Genomic DNA, 13,474 nt, shown 5'->3' on the forward strand with positions numbered 1-13,474 from the left:
CAGTCGTCAGCATCGTTAAAATTTTCGCTTCCAAAAACGGCAAAAATATAAAATTAAATAAATAGTAAATATCGATAAATACCGATTTTTTAATACCTCTGATGCCGATAAGCATTAAAACAATCTGGCAACACTGGTCGGTGGGTATTTTTTATTCTGAGAATGCGAACCTTCTTGAGCGCGTTGTTGTCATTAAAGAGCCTGAATTTATATAGAGACGACATCTTATCCATTTGACAGGTCTTCTGCTCGATTAGAATGACTTTTCCTATGACTTTGACAGATAATCGATTGTTCCAATTTTGACATAAATCTTAAGTTTTTATTTATGTGGTGTTTAAATATGGGCGGATTGTAGCATTTTGTAGTTCCGGTTTCTACCGAAGTCATAAACACCCGGCTTTGGTATTTGCCACAGCATCATACATCATTGGTGTTTACTATCGAGCACTGGTACGGAGCCGGGACGGGACTTGAAAATCGAGCTTCACACTCTTCTTAATGTTTTTGAATGCCCTTCGGAAAGTTGTGCGTGGTGTTTGACGGAGTTGACCAATGATGCCAGGAATGTAAAATATTTGTTTCTATTTTAATTTGGACTTTACTCGGAGTTTCTACCGCAGTTTAGCAGCTTGAACATAATTTTTGCTCAACATAATTAAAACAACCATAAACAAACAACAATATCTATCGCTTGAACACGCAGTGCACTAAATTTTTCAACTTGCCTTTCGCAAATATAAAGAATTAACAACGCCATTGACGTCAACATTGATTCCGGCATCACTGCCAGCCAGATTGATGCGATCACTCTGTCCTTTTTATTCCACGGGTGCTACTGTCAAATCGACCAATCAGAAACTGGCTCGGATTTGACAGCAAATTTGGTTTGAAATCGCTACCCGATTGTCAAGTCCCGTCCCAGGTACGGAGCATTAAACACAACGGTCTTTATGGTGTGCAAAAAAGCGAAGACAACATATCAAGAAGACTGGCAACTCTTCCATTTTCTCATACGACCGCTATGAGACCGACACAATCGCGTCATCCGTCGCGCTAAGTTAAATGCTTCGAACGAATTTGATAGCAAAGATTGCAACCTCAGAAGAAAAGTTTGTGTATTTGCTCATTTTTCTATGCAGTACATCAACCTTCGCTCGAGCACAGCGCTAATGTATCACTCGCTTGGATTCTGGCAGAGTGTCCAGTCTTTTTGATTTGATGTCTTCGAAAAAAGGTAGTACGCAGTGTAGTGTTGTGTTTTGACATGCATGCTATGCAGTTTATATGGGAATTAGGGTAGAGCGCTAGTTCGTCGTAATCGCGCATTTCCGTTCTATCGATCAGAAAAGATCAATAATGTCAATGATTTCACCGTGCACAAAGCAATATTACGTTTGTTTCGATGCGTTAGTTCATTAGCTACAACATAAATCCTGTTAGAGCGCATTGTATGAATATTTACGCTCATTGTTCTCATAACAAAAGAAGCGCTCCTAGCGAATCCCTTTTTCTTCGTTTATCCGTAGAACGAAGAAAATCTAATGGCGTTTCAATGCGTTAGGACGGAATTGAAACTCGTAGAACGAATTTAGAATCAAGAAGCAGTTGTAGATTTTAAACAATATCTCAACAATTTGTGACTCTTTATCAAATCCAACGGTACACGTATGGAAAGGTGAATAAATTTAGAAGTCATCTTTGACAGAAATATTCCATTTGTTGTTTAAACTCGTCCAAAAAAGATAGGTAAAGCGCGGGATGTGCTTAGTAGGACGGAAATTAGATCAAAAAACCTACTATGGGAAAAGTGAACTTTTTGTTCTCATCGTTCTAACCCTTCGCTGTAATGATCTGTTGACAACGTTGATATCTGTACCAGTGCTGCGATTTGCCATTGTCATTGACAGACTTTCACGCTATATTGACAAAATTGTTTTTCACATAGTAACTGATAGAGTTGATCCTCAAAGAAACCTTTGTCAAAATCTCATTCATTTTTTCGTCAATGACGAAGATTCACCTGGTAACAAAAAGTGTAATTTCGTGCATTCTGAGTCACATTATTGTTATCCAAGCAGTTCAGGACGTAGATGCTTGTTCATTTTAGTGACTCCATGTAATTGATTCGTTCAAGTCATTTAATGTCGTTTTAAATTTAGCTAATAAAAAAATCTGCACATGTTCGTCATTTACAGCATTGTCACTGACAACTGACATGGTTTGCCCTGACGATGACTGATCGCTCAAATGAGTGGCCAAAGCAGAATTTTGAATATCGCCGTGTATTGTCGAGATTTTGCAGCACTGATCTGTACTATTGTGAAATTTTCTCAGCTGTAACTTTGCTGACGATCGCATTTGGATTGAATGTCAGGACAATTATTTATGTATTAATTAGAAAGATGTTCTTCCGACATGCTCTATAAACTTCTCAGCAGGCAACATTGGTACGCTTGGCGCTAGGAATAGAAGAAAAAATGCCTAGGGGCACGAACGGAAGCTTGACGTAGGACCGCTAGTGGACGGAACAAATGTGAAGAGCATTTAGTTCTTTTAATTGATCAATCATCAAGTTTTTGTAAACAATTTGATGGTCGATTTGGCGTAACTGTGCGTGGGCGAGTGCATGCTGAAATTTTCCCCTACCTGCTAGTGGTGTTAGTAAGCGTTTGCGAGCTACCAGTTACGCCAAATCGATGATCAAATGCATTGTTTACAAAAGCTGATACGTACCTTTGAAAAAGTAATCGAGAATTATCTTAACTCTTTCCGTTTTTATTTGTAAGCGTATCAAATTTGTTGTATTTTTTTTTCAAAAAGAAAGTTGATGAAGAGAATTAATCAAAATCACTTGCACCCCTGCTTCCAAGTTTGATTACAAGATTACAACTCTGGAGAGCATTTTGTGTGGTTCTAAATAAGGACAAACAGGCACAGATAAATTCTATTCCAACTCTTTACTGTTATAAGCTTGTTGGCCCTGAAAAAGGGGCGTTTTATTGTAGACGACATCCATTGTCGCTTACGCTTGGCGTGTTCAGAGTAGGTGACAGCATCACTGATCACATTTTCCAGGAACGCTTACTGTTTTCTCGAAGATCAGACCGGAGATACGCTTGAAACCACCACGGCGAGCCAAACGACGGATGGTGGTCTCGAAGAACTTTGCGATGGCGCTTGGTGTCTCTTTAACCAAGACCTTGCCTCCTTTGCCACGACCAGCCTGCCAATTGTTACTTGTTGGATGAAGAAGAGTTGACTAGCCACCATCTTCCTACTGCTGCTATTGCTGACCACCACGCCGTCCGAAGCTAAAATGAGTTGATACTAGATAGCAGTGCTGTTTTATATCTTTTCAGGTTAAAGCAGAATGATGTGCAACCAAGTGGTATAAAAGCTACAAAGACTCCCATCATGAGTAGTTTGCTATCAAGTAGCGACACTGGCTCCTTTCCTTTTGCATAGTTTGCCAATGACAACACCTTGAAAGTTAGCGGCGCCGGTGGTGTAGTGGTAAGCGTGATTACCTCTCACCTCAGCAGGCCTGAGTTCAATCTCAGTCGGCGCCACCGGCATGTTCTAAGGCATAACATCTCTGATCACGCCTTCTTTGGGGAAGTAAAGCCGTTGGTCCCCGGTTGAGTTGATGGGTCGATAGGTAGGGTCCATGTGTGGCAGCTACCTCCCTGGCGTCGGTAGCATTGGTGCTCAGCACGGAAAACAAATCTCGCGTCACTTTTCAATATGTTCCATCTACATTGGCGTGTGGTTCTGAATATGGACAAACAGGCAGAAGAATTCTATTCCTACTCTTTACTGTAATAAGCATGGTGGCCCTGAACAGGGCCGTTTTGTTGCCAAAGTTGGTGATGATTTAACCTCCGAAACCGTACAGAGTGCGTCTATGTCGCTTCAAACCGTAGATGACATCCATGGCCGCTTACGCTTGGCGTGTTTAGTATAGGTGACAGCATCATGGATCTCATTTTCCAGGAACACCTTCAGCACACCTCGTAGATCAGACCGGAGATGCATTTGAAACTGCCACGGCGAGCCAGACAACGGATGATGGTTATCTCGGAGAACTTTGCGATGACGCTTGGCACCTTTCTTCCTTTGCCACGACCAGTCACTTGTTGCTTGTTGGGTGTGGAAGAGTGGACTAGCCACCACCTTCCTACTGCTGCTATTATTAACCATCACGCCGTCCGAAGCGAAAATGAGCTGTTGCCATACAGCAATGCTGTTTTATATCTTTTCAGGTTAAAGCAGAATGATGTACAACCAAGTGGTACTCGATTATGAGGACTGGGTTTGGAGAGATCGTTTAACAGTGATTAAATTATCACTTTTTATTTGTACATTGGACTATGCTTGACATTACCACTTTTTCAATAACTTCTCGTTGAAAATCATCAGTCGGAAGCATTGCTATAGATGCGTAGAAATTTTTCTGATTGATTCGTGATAAAATTATTGAAATTGGTCCAGGAGCATCTGAGTTATTAATGTTCAAAATCTTTCATATTTTGTTTCATGTTCCATTTTTCGTTTTCACAAAGTGTACCCCCAGTATAGAAATGGAAGACGTAGTCCTACGTCAAAAAACTTCCAGGCTACTATGCCATAAGTGTAAGATACAAAGTTGCCCTGAAAGCAGTCGATTAATCATATCAGAAAGTTGTCGGCTTCGAAATCAATTAATATATAATTACCTCGAAGTCTAATCAAAAAGTGGTCTTGAGCACAATTGTAGCTGATTAAACTTCACATATGACCAGATAGCTTAGAACGTTTAGAACGTAAAGTACTGTTCTCCCTAAGTAATTCCCAAATAAACTTCAAAGTGCCAGTGCAGTATGGGTTGGCATCCAAATGAGCTCCAATTTTGGGAGAATTAATAGGACCAGATTCGAAATCGATTGAGCTTGGTGGAGCAAATTTGATATTTGAACCACCCTAGTGAACATACCTTAAAAAATAAATAAATCAGCATTGAGAAACCATTACAGTCTTTGAATCTTGATTTACACTCCTGATCATAAGTTTAAGGACACCCCCAAAAAAACATGACAAATTTGTTATGTTCATATCTTTGTCATGTTACGTCCAATTTTCATTCTCTTTAGATCATTTGGAAGGTATTGAATGGAACATTCCTCGTAGGCAAATTGTTCAATATTATTTTCAAATTTTATGTGCTAAAAGTTCACCCAAAGTTACAATATTTTTCAAAATTTACTCTGAAGAATCGGGACTGATTTTCTCAGAACTGGGTTGGCCAAATTTTGAAATAAAAGTAGTAGTAGAACACTTATGCTATACCATTCATACCATTCAAATAACCTTTGGAGATCGAAAATTGAACGTAAAATGAGAGATCATTGAAGAAAACATATTTGCATGGTTTTTTTTTTGGGGTGTCCTTAAACTTATGATCGGTAGTGTTCTATTGGAATATTTCTCAGCAGTATTCTTCAAAAAGTTAGTTGAAGATGCTAATTTCAAATAACAGACTGTAGTGGTAATTTTTATACGATAGATGGAGTAGATGAAAGCATAGAGTTGATAGTTCCGTTAGAGTACGGCAGTGTGAAGATTGTATATAGATATTAGAATAGCGAACTAGGACAACTTTTAAGGAAGGTACAAATCGGTTTTTTCATCTCTCTTTACCAAACTCCCCCTTTGGAGAGGGATGGTGAGGGGTGTCCCCCCCCCCCCTTGCCACCTTCCTTAAAAGTTGTCCTAGTTCGCTATTCTAATATCTATATACAATCTTCACACTGCCGTACTCTAACGGAACTATCAACTCTATGCTTTCATCTACTCCATCTATCGTATAAAAATTACCACTACAGTCTGTTATTTGAAATTAGCATCTTCAACTATGTAAATCGTTGACTTCACGTAGAAGTAATACTAAAAACATATAGTCAAAGTTCAAAAACTTCTTTGAAACTACGTCTGCTTTTTTTGATTTCTGCTTCTAACACTCTGGAAGCTAAATTCACTGGTTTTATGTGACCCAACTTTACCTCCCCTTTCTGTATCTTACAAATAGAAAACATCGTTATAAAATCTCATAGTTTCATAATTCCTAATATTAACATTTTAGCTGTAATGAGCAATTGCAAACCTGTAGTGGAGAACTTTTCCTACCTTTTCATTATGTTGGCTTGCCTTTGCGGACTTCGGATCGCGAGAAAATGGTTGTAAGGTTTGTTTACAAAATGGAGTTAAGGCCATTTCAATTGTTGGCCTTGATATGACATATTTCAATAGTTCATATGTACAGTAGCGCCGCGTAGTGATTAAATTTTCAACTGACCTGTCTCTACATAAGGCCTTGATTGGCTGATCATCTTTTCCGAAAACATCGATTTTCCAAATGGATCATGAGATATTGCACATTTTGAAATTTATCATGTACACTTGCGCCACTTAGTGGTAGAATTATGAACTTATCTTCTTTGAAAGATTTGTTGAATAAGACTTCTCTTTGAAAGATTTGTTGAATCAGATTTCTTTTAAAAGGCTTTCTCAGTCTAGGGTAATCCAAACAGTCAGTTTGGACGTATCGAAATAAATATTCCAACTCAATTTGCAGATAATTATTTTTTGGAGATTCAGATGCCGTATCATGAAAAAATAACGGCTATTGGATTTTCGGGCTAGTGACCCATTTGGCCTAATCTGCCGCTCATCGTAAGTCGGTCCCATTGGCAGTTTTTGTCAAAATTGAGTTTTTACGTGGCAATGGTAACCAGTCACCTATATTTTCATAACACTAGATGAACACAACAACGTTGTGCTGAGAAAGTTTGGAAAAACAGCCAAACCGGTAGTACCAGCATATAAGAAGTAATGGTACAAAGCAAACTTAATACTCATTTTTCACGGCTTGCTGATTTGTGCTATGGGACCAGCGTTTCTAGGTCATTTTCAGAAAAATCTGTACCAGTCAAAATATAAAATCTGGATAAAACTGAAATGCTCTAAAAAATCCTGTTTTTAACATTATGCTTTTGAAATCAAAGTGATGTGCCAATATCCCGTAAAAATCGATCAGTATGATCATCTTGAACTTATCTAAAGTATACCAGAGTGTTCATGAATTCCATGTTTAAGCAAATATTTAAAGCAAATCATCCAAAAGTAAGGAAAAGTATTGACACAGTGTACCCAAAAAGTTTAAATATCCATTACGCAGAGAATATTTTTAGGATTCTGAAGCAGCAAAGATTCAGGCAACTTTGATGGGTTGATATTTTTTTAACTAATAGTCGATTTATTCCTTAATATTTGATGCAGTATCAGAATATGTTATTAGTTTTAAATAATTGTACTCTGCGATTGATCAGACTTCAAATTTAATTCATGACATCATACAACTCAAAATACTCGGTAGACCAGTAGGCAACTTTATTTTTAACCTACAATTCTCCTGCCTGAAGTGATAATCAAAGCCTAATATCGTGGTACTCATACACAGTTTACCTAAACTACGGGTTACTCCACATGGCCATTACAAGTAATGTTATGCCAAAGAATAATATTATTATATAACTTAAATGAAAGTCTGAAAGCGTTATTTTTTAAGTCTCAGGATCTTGAAATGAATCTTAATTCTGGAATTTATATTTTCATGAAATTTTTTGTTCGTCTGAATTTACTTCATTTACAGAGTTCAATTTGAATCATCCTAGAACATCATCACACTTCTATTCTGGATTCTATTAAATTAATCTTGATAATATCCAAACTTTTTCAGTAACATTCTAAGAGTGCTTAGCATTATCTCTTGTAATTTCTTATAAATCGCTTTCTGATTCACAATTCCCTCAAACTGGTAATAATTTCCAAGAATTTTCATAATTTTGTCACATTTTTTCTCTATGAAATTCCCTTAGAATAGTCTTTAAAAATTCTTTGGTACGCCCTTCAGAATGACCGTCACATTCTTCTCAGACTTATCCTTTGAACTGCTTTGTAGGTAAGATCAGAATTGTTTTGAAATCCTCTTCAGTATTTTCTAAGTACTCAAGTACTTTGCCAAACAGGCCTTGAAAGTCTCCCATAAATTGCCAGATTTCTAAAAAAAATGATAAAAATTAATCTCCATAGAAACATTGGACAGAATTCCATTGAAATTATTCTCACTATTCGTATTCCCCTTAAGTGTCATTTTAAGAGTTTTCTATGATTTCTCTAACGAATTCTAACTATTTCCTTTCTTGACAAAATCTCCATACAATTGTCATCAGAGTTTGCTAAAGACAATTCATACACTTCACTGTAAACTATTTTCAGAATTGCCTTAAAGTTCTGAAATCTAGGGCAATTCAGAATTCTAAAGTATTTCAGACTGCTAAGGTAACTCAATATTCACAGGTACTGTAAACTCTGAGATCGACTCAAAATTAAGTTGAATTGGACTCAATTTAACAAAAACGGGATTTGCTCATAACGTGAGTAAAATTTTACGAGCGATTCCAGAAAAAGCTTCTCTAATATGGGGAAAATTGAGTGAGGTTTCACTAAGTCTATTAATGTGCTCCTGGACTGAGTAAATTTTTTGTAAATTTTCTTCATACACGGCCAATGAGAACGACCCAAATTTTAGTTTTGTTTTCTCATAATAGCAAAAAGTGCAGGAACTCAACGATGAATAAATTTGCCTAATGTTTTCCAGTGGAAAACCTCCAAAATGTGCAGGAAAATGAGGAAAATTTACGGAAATTTTACTCAGTCTAGGAGTAGTACTAATAGACGGAGTGAATCCCATCTTTACTTTTCTCATATTCAGGATTTTCATCGTGGACAAACCAGGAAAAGCTGGTAAAAACATGAGCCAAATTTATTCATCGCTGAGTTCCTGCACTTTATGCGATTTATGAATCAAATTTGGGTCGTTCTCATTGGACGTGTATGATACTGAAATGATGAGGTATTGCGGCCACTTGTGTGGGCTTATCCTCCCAATAAAGAATGAAGAACATAGTTTTCCTGGAAAAGCTCAGTCGAATTCAACTCAATTAGAGTCGATCTCATGGTCCGTGTATCGGTGCAACGACTAAATCACGCAAAGTAATACCATCGGATAGATGAGACAATCCCTCATCTATTGGTAATGTCGATTTAAGTGATGGAGTTGTTGTTTACGAGCAATCAACGACAGAAGTGAAAAATGCCAGATACAGCTATATCGAGGTATGCTCATACCACAAAATAAATCTGCCTCATATTGTAAACAATTTTACATTTTTCTGTTGATATACATTTATGATAAGATTTTCCGTCCTTTTGACCGTTTAGTGCATCTCATAATAACCTTCTTCCGCCAAACTGCAACAGTAGCAGCAGAAGCAGCAGCAGCAGCATCATTTCTTCCACCCATTTATTTTTCCGCCCCATCAGATGATACAGCATCACGATGCCATAATAAAATACTGCTGCAGCAAACCCGAACCGGAAAAAGAACCGAAAGAAAAGTGTGCCGTCCTTGTCCGTCCCGTGTGTGCATTCTCCATTCCGCTTGCCTGGTTTGCTTCCACCTCACTCGTCTACTTATTTACTTAAATAAGTTTTCCATTTTCTTTCGTTTCCATCCACATCCTCCCACATCGCAACAACATCGCTATCAGCTGAAAGTCATCAGCAGCAACTGCAGCACCGGTCGCGTCAGACTGTAAATCAAACGAAAAGCATCTTCCACCAACCTCCGGCGGCGACCAACGGCAGTAATAACAACACGACCAGCAGTGTTGCCAGCTCGGTGGCGTTGAACGGTGGCACCGCGGAAGAAAGTGTCAAAGTGAGTGCCCTGATCGAAGTGCATCAGCAGAAGCAGCGGGAGCTGATTCGGCAGGACAGTTACAAAGCGGCGGTAAGAAGTGTTGCAAGTTCGGCGGAGAACCTCTCCAAGCTAGAAGCGAAGGAAGAGGAAGAACCGCCCGCTCCGGTGTCCGTTAGTGCCAAGTGTCAAGAGTTTGAACGTAGGCTTCAGCGTAGTGCTAGTTGTGATGGTCGAAAGCCGGATGCCAGCAAGCAACCGCAGCAGAATGGCTCGTCTAGCTTGAAAATTTGTGCCAGTGCTGCCGGTCAGCCAGGGGTCAAACATGCTGCTACTGGTGGTGGATCAACGGCAGCTGATGGCCGAAGCCGCATCGGTAGCTATTCTGATGATGAGTGTGCTCTTCTGGGTGACCGTAGTGTCTTGACGAAGCGTAACCCTGCGTGTAACACACTGACCAATGCGGGTGACAGTGCTAGTAACATTAATCAGAATAATCATACTACCACCGGTAGCAACAACAATCGGAGAAGCTTCTCCGAAGCTGATCTGCTGCATGAAATTGACCGGGCGCTAGTGCTTGCTAAAGATTTCTTGTTTTCTAGGGGTAATGTAGCGTTTTTTGCTTTGTCTGTGTGGTTTTAAATGTTGATTGATTTTTTGGTATAACATAATTTACATTGGAAAAGTCAACAGCCTTTTCGTTCAGTGTCGTGTTTCGTTCATTGATTTTTTTTTTGCGGCGTGAAATTGCTTCTTAACCATAAATCGCAGCTTCTAATCCATTTAAGGCTTTGATGACAAGATATCATCTTTCTATATGAAGGTGGTAGAGAAGAAAGCAAAGCATTCTCCATTTCCCAGACAGAGCGATGAATATTTGGGAAAACAAATAAATCTTCCTGGAGGTGTTGTTGGTTGCAGGTTTGTGTTCGCTTCACGAAAACAACATGATTTTTTTTCAAACTTCTCCCAAAGGACGTTCAATCATTTCGCCGATTGACCAGAGATGATGTTCGCAGAGCTCTTAGATTGGTCAAACAGCGGCCGCAAATCGATAGATCGAATCGGGGGGTGGGCGTTTTGTCTGACTTTCGGCTACTGCTGCGATAAATTCGCTTGAAACCCTTGCCACCCCTTCGCCACGGGGCAACACGAGCCAGACAAAAACCAAATTAAGAGCGCGAGAACAACTCTAGCCGTACGACGCGACTTGCGGGGATATTTATAAATAATGTATTCCCACCCACCTACACACACGCGGCACGACTCGACAGTCGACTGCACAGCGAGGCAAGGTGGATGCTCGTTGATGGTCCTCCCCTTGTTGTGCGATGTCGCGAAAGGTGCGTAACGATTCTTGCGTTACGTGTAAAGTGTGGCGACTGGGCGGGGAAGGAGCCCGAAAGATTTAATTGCGATTTAAGTTGGTCGCGGGCCCGATTTCAAGACTTGCGAACGCGACGAGTGTTTCGCGTTTTATTTTGGCTAGTTAAATCGGACGGAGATGAATCACGGGGTCGGTTTGTGTAACTGTGCGATAATTGAGTGCATGCTTTGTGATCTAAATTTCAAGGTCAACGGTAATGTTTCTATATGACTTGTTGCACTTTGCAACATTTGACCAGTATTCGAGTAGATGGCTTTTTATAGATTTTCCACAGATTTGTTCAAATAAGAATAAGTGAATTGCACACATTTAATATGTTTTGATGTCTAATTTATGTTACTCGGTTTTCTGTTCCATGATGTTCTTTTTAGCTCAGTTATGCCTCCATAACTCCATAACTTAATACAGGGTGGCAACTAAACCGAGGAATAACCGGGAATTTGAAAGGAAATTTAAACTACGTCTTACAGGTAGGTACAGAAGGTAAAACGAAAATCTAAAATTGCAACTGTCACGAGAAGATGTTAGATTTTGAGCACTTACAGCTTTGTTATTTATAGACGAAATAAAAAACCAAATACACCAATCGATGGGAAATAGCTCTATGAATCTACTGGAAAAAATACTTTTCCAATTTTCCATAAACAAACTTTTAAAAAATGTGCCAATAAAAAGTGATATTGTTATCACTGTTTTCAGGAGATAAACGTTTTCCCTAACCCAGACGTCATAATCGAGTACCACTTGATTGCGCATCGCTCTGCTTGAACTTGTAAAATTATAAAGGAGCGCAGCTGTCACGCCTTCACTCATTTTCGCATCGAATGAGGTGAGCTCATACCCAGCCAACAATTTTGTTCACATTGCTGACATTAGTAAAAAACGATCTTGTGGAATCAACTTTACAGCATAAATTGACGGAACAATCATGGAACGATGATGTTCTGGGATTCCGCGAATCTCTTGCGTCATAGACAAATCAAAACTAACTGAATTGCCGAAGTCGGACAAGTATGCACGATGAGGATTATGCTGTGAAGGGCTGACATCCTGTGCTATGTCCACGTAGTACAATGACATAAAACGAGTTTGAGGGTTTAGCTCAAGAAGCTTCTCAAAGTTTTCGATTACCAGTGGATTCATAACTTCACAACGGGTGAGAAGCCTGAGGGACCATTCCGAAAACCGATCAGAGAGTGGCAGCATGCCCGCTAACACTTCGAGACTCATCGTATGAGTCGAGTGCATGCATCCTAACGCTATACGAAGACAGTGATACTGGATCCGTTCCAGTTTGATGATGTGCGTTTTAGCCGCCGACTGAAAGCAAAACTACCGTACACTAAAACCGATCAAATTGTTGTCCGGTACAACGTTAGAAGATCTAGAGGATGGGCTCCCCACCTTATTCCGGTAATTGTGCGGAGAAAATTGATCCTTTGTTGACATTTTCATCTCAGATACTCAATATGGGATCTCCAGGTGCATTTGGAATCGAACCCGACCCCAAGATATTTGAAAGACATCGAATGAGTGATCGGCTTACCCAAAAGTTGAAGCTTCGGTTGTGCTGGGCTATGCTTCCTAGAAAAAAACGACCAATTCAGTTTGCTTCGTGGAAAATTCGATACCTAGCTGGATAGCCCAAGTAGACAAATTGTCAAAGGTATCCTGTAAGGGTCCTTGCAGGTCGACCCCTTTGGGCCCTGTCATCGACACTACACCGTCATCTACAAGTTGTCTCAACGTGCGATTGTCACTTGGTCAATTGTCGCTAACTTGAAAGTACTCATTAATGAGTAAAAAAAGACCCATTTTGAAGAAAAGTGGCTTAACTCATTAATGATTAAACAATTTTACCCATTAATTAGTATCTGTTACCCATTAATGATTAACAATTACTCATTAATGGGTAACAGATACTCATTAATGGGTAAAAAATTTACTCATTTAATGAGTTAAGCCACTTTTCTTCAAAATGGGTCTTTTTCAACCATTAATGGGTACTTTCAAGTTAGCGTGTAATACTACTACTAATGCTGATAAATCAAAACACACTAATACCTGCCTTTAGAAGTAACTTTCATAAAGACCTGACTTTAGAATTAACTTTCATAAAAGTGAGAACTAAGTATAAAATTGGTGTAGAGGACACAAACCTTTTTTGAACTTAAACTTTTTTTTCCGTGCTGGGTATTTTTATCACTGCGACCAGTACTTAAATCTATTGGTATATATTCCCCGTTTTAATATTGCTCTATCAGCATGTCGTATCACCATTTTAT

The 13,474-nt window shown here is 39.2% G+C and overlaps 1 protein-coding gene across 7 annotated transcripts in view; it reads left to right on the top strand.

Annotated features, from left to right (window-relative positions):
* The window catches only part of CAP, a 401,038-nt gene that overhangs the window by 142,052 nt on the left and 245,512 nt on the right, over positions 1-13,474 (top strand). For 5 of the 7 annotated variants that reach the window (XM_065230338.1, XM_065230337.1, XM_065230336.1 and 2 more), the window contains exon 2: positions 9,651-10,175. The exons of the other annotated variants lie outside the window; for them this stretch is intronic. In XM_065230338.1, coding sequence (XP_065086410.1) covers positions 9,651-10,175 — 525 coding nt within the window. The remainder of the gene's footprint in view (positions 1-9,650; positions 10,176-13,474) is intronic. 7 annotated transcript variants of the gene reach the window in all.

The sequence above is a fragment of the Ochlerotatus camptorhynchus genome, unplaced genomic scaffold, assembly GCF_037179485.1.
Source record: "Ochlerotatus camptorhynchus isolate MF236.1 unplaced genomic scaffold, CSIRO-AGI_Acam_v1.1 ptg000330l, whole genome shotgun sequence".
Lineage (NCBI taxonomy): Eukaryota > Metazoa > Arthropoda > Insecta > Diptera > Culicidae > Ochlerotatus > Ochlerotatus camptorhynchus.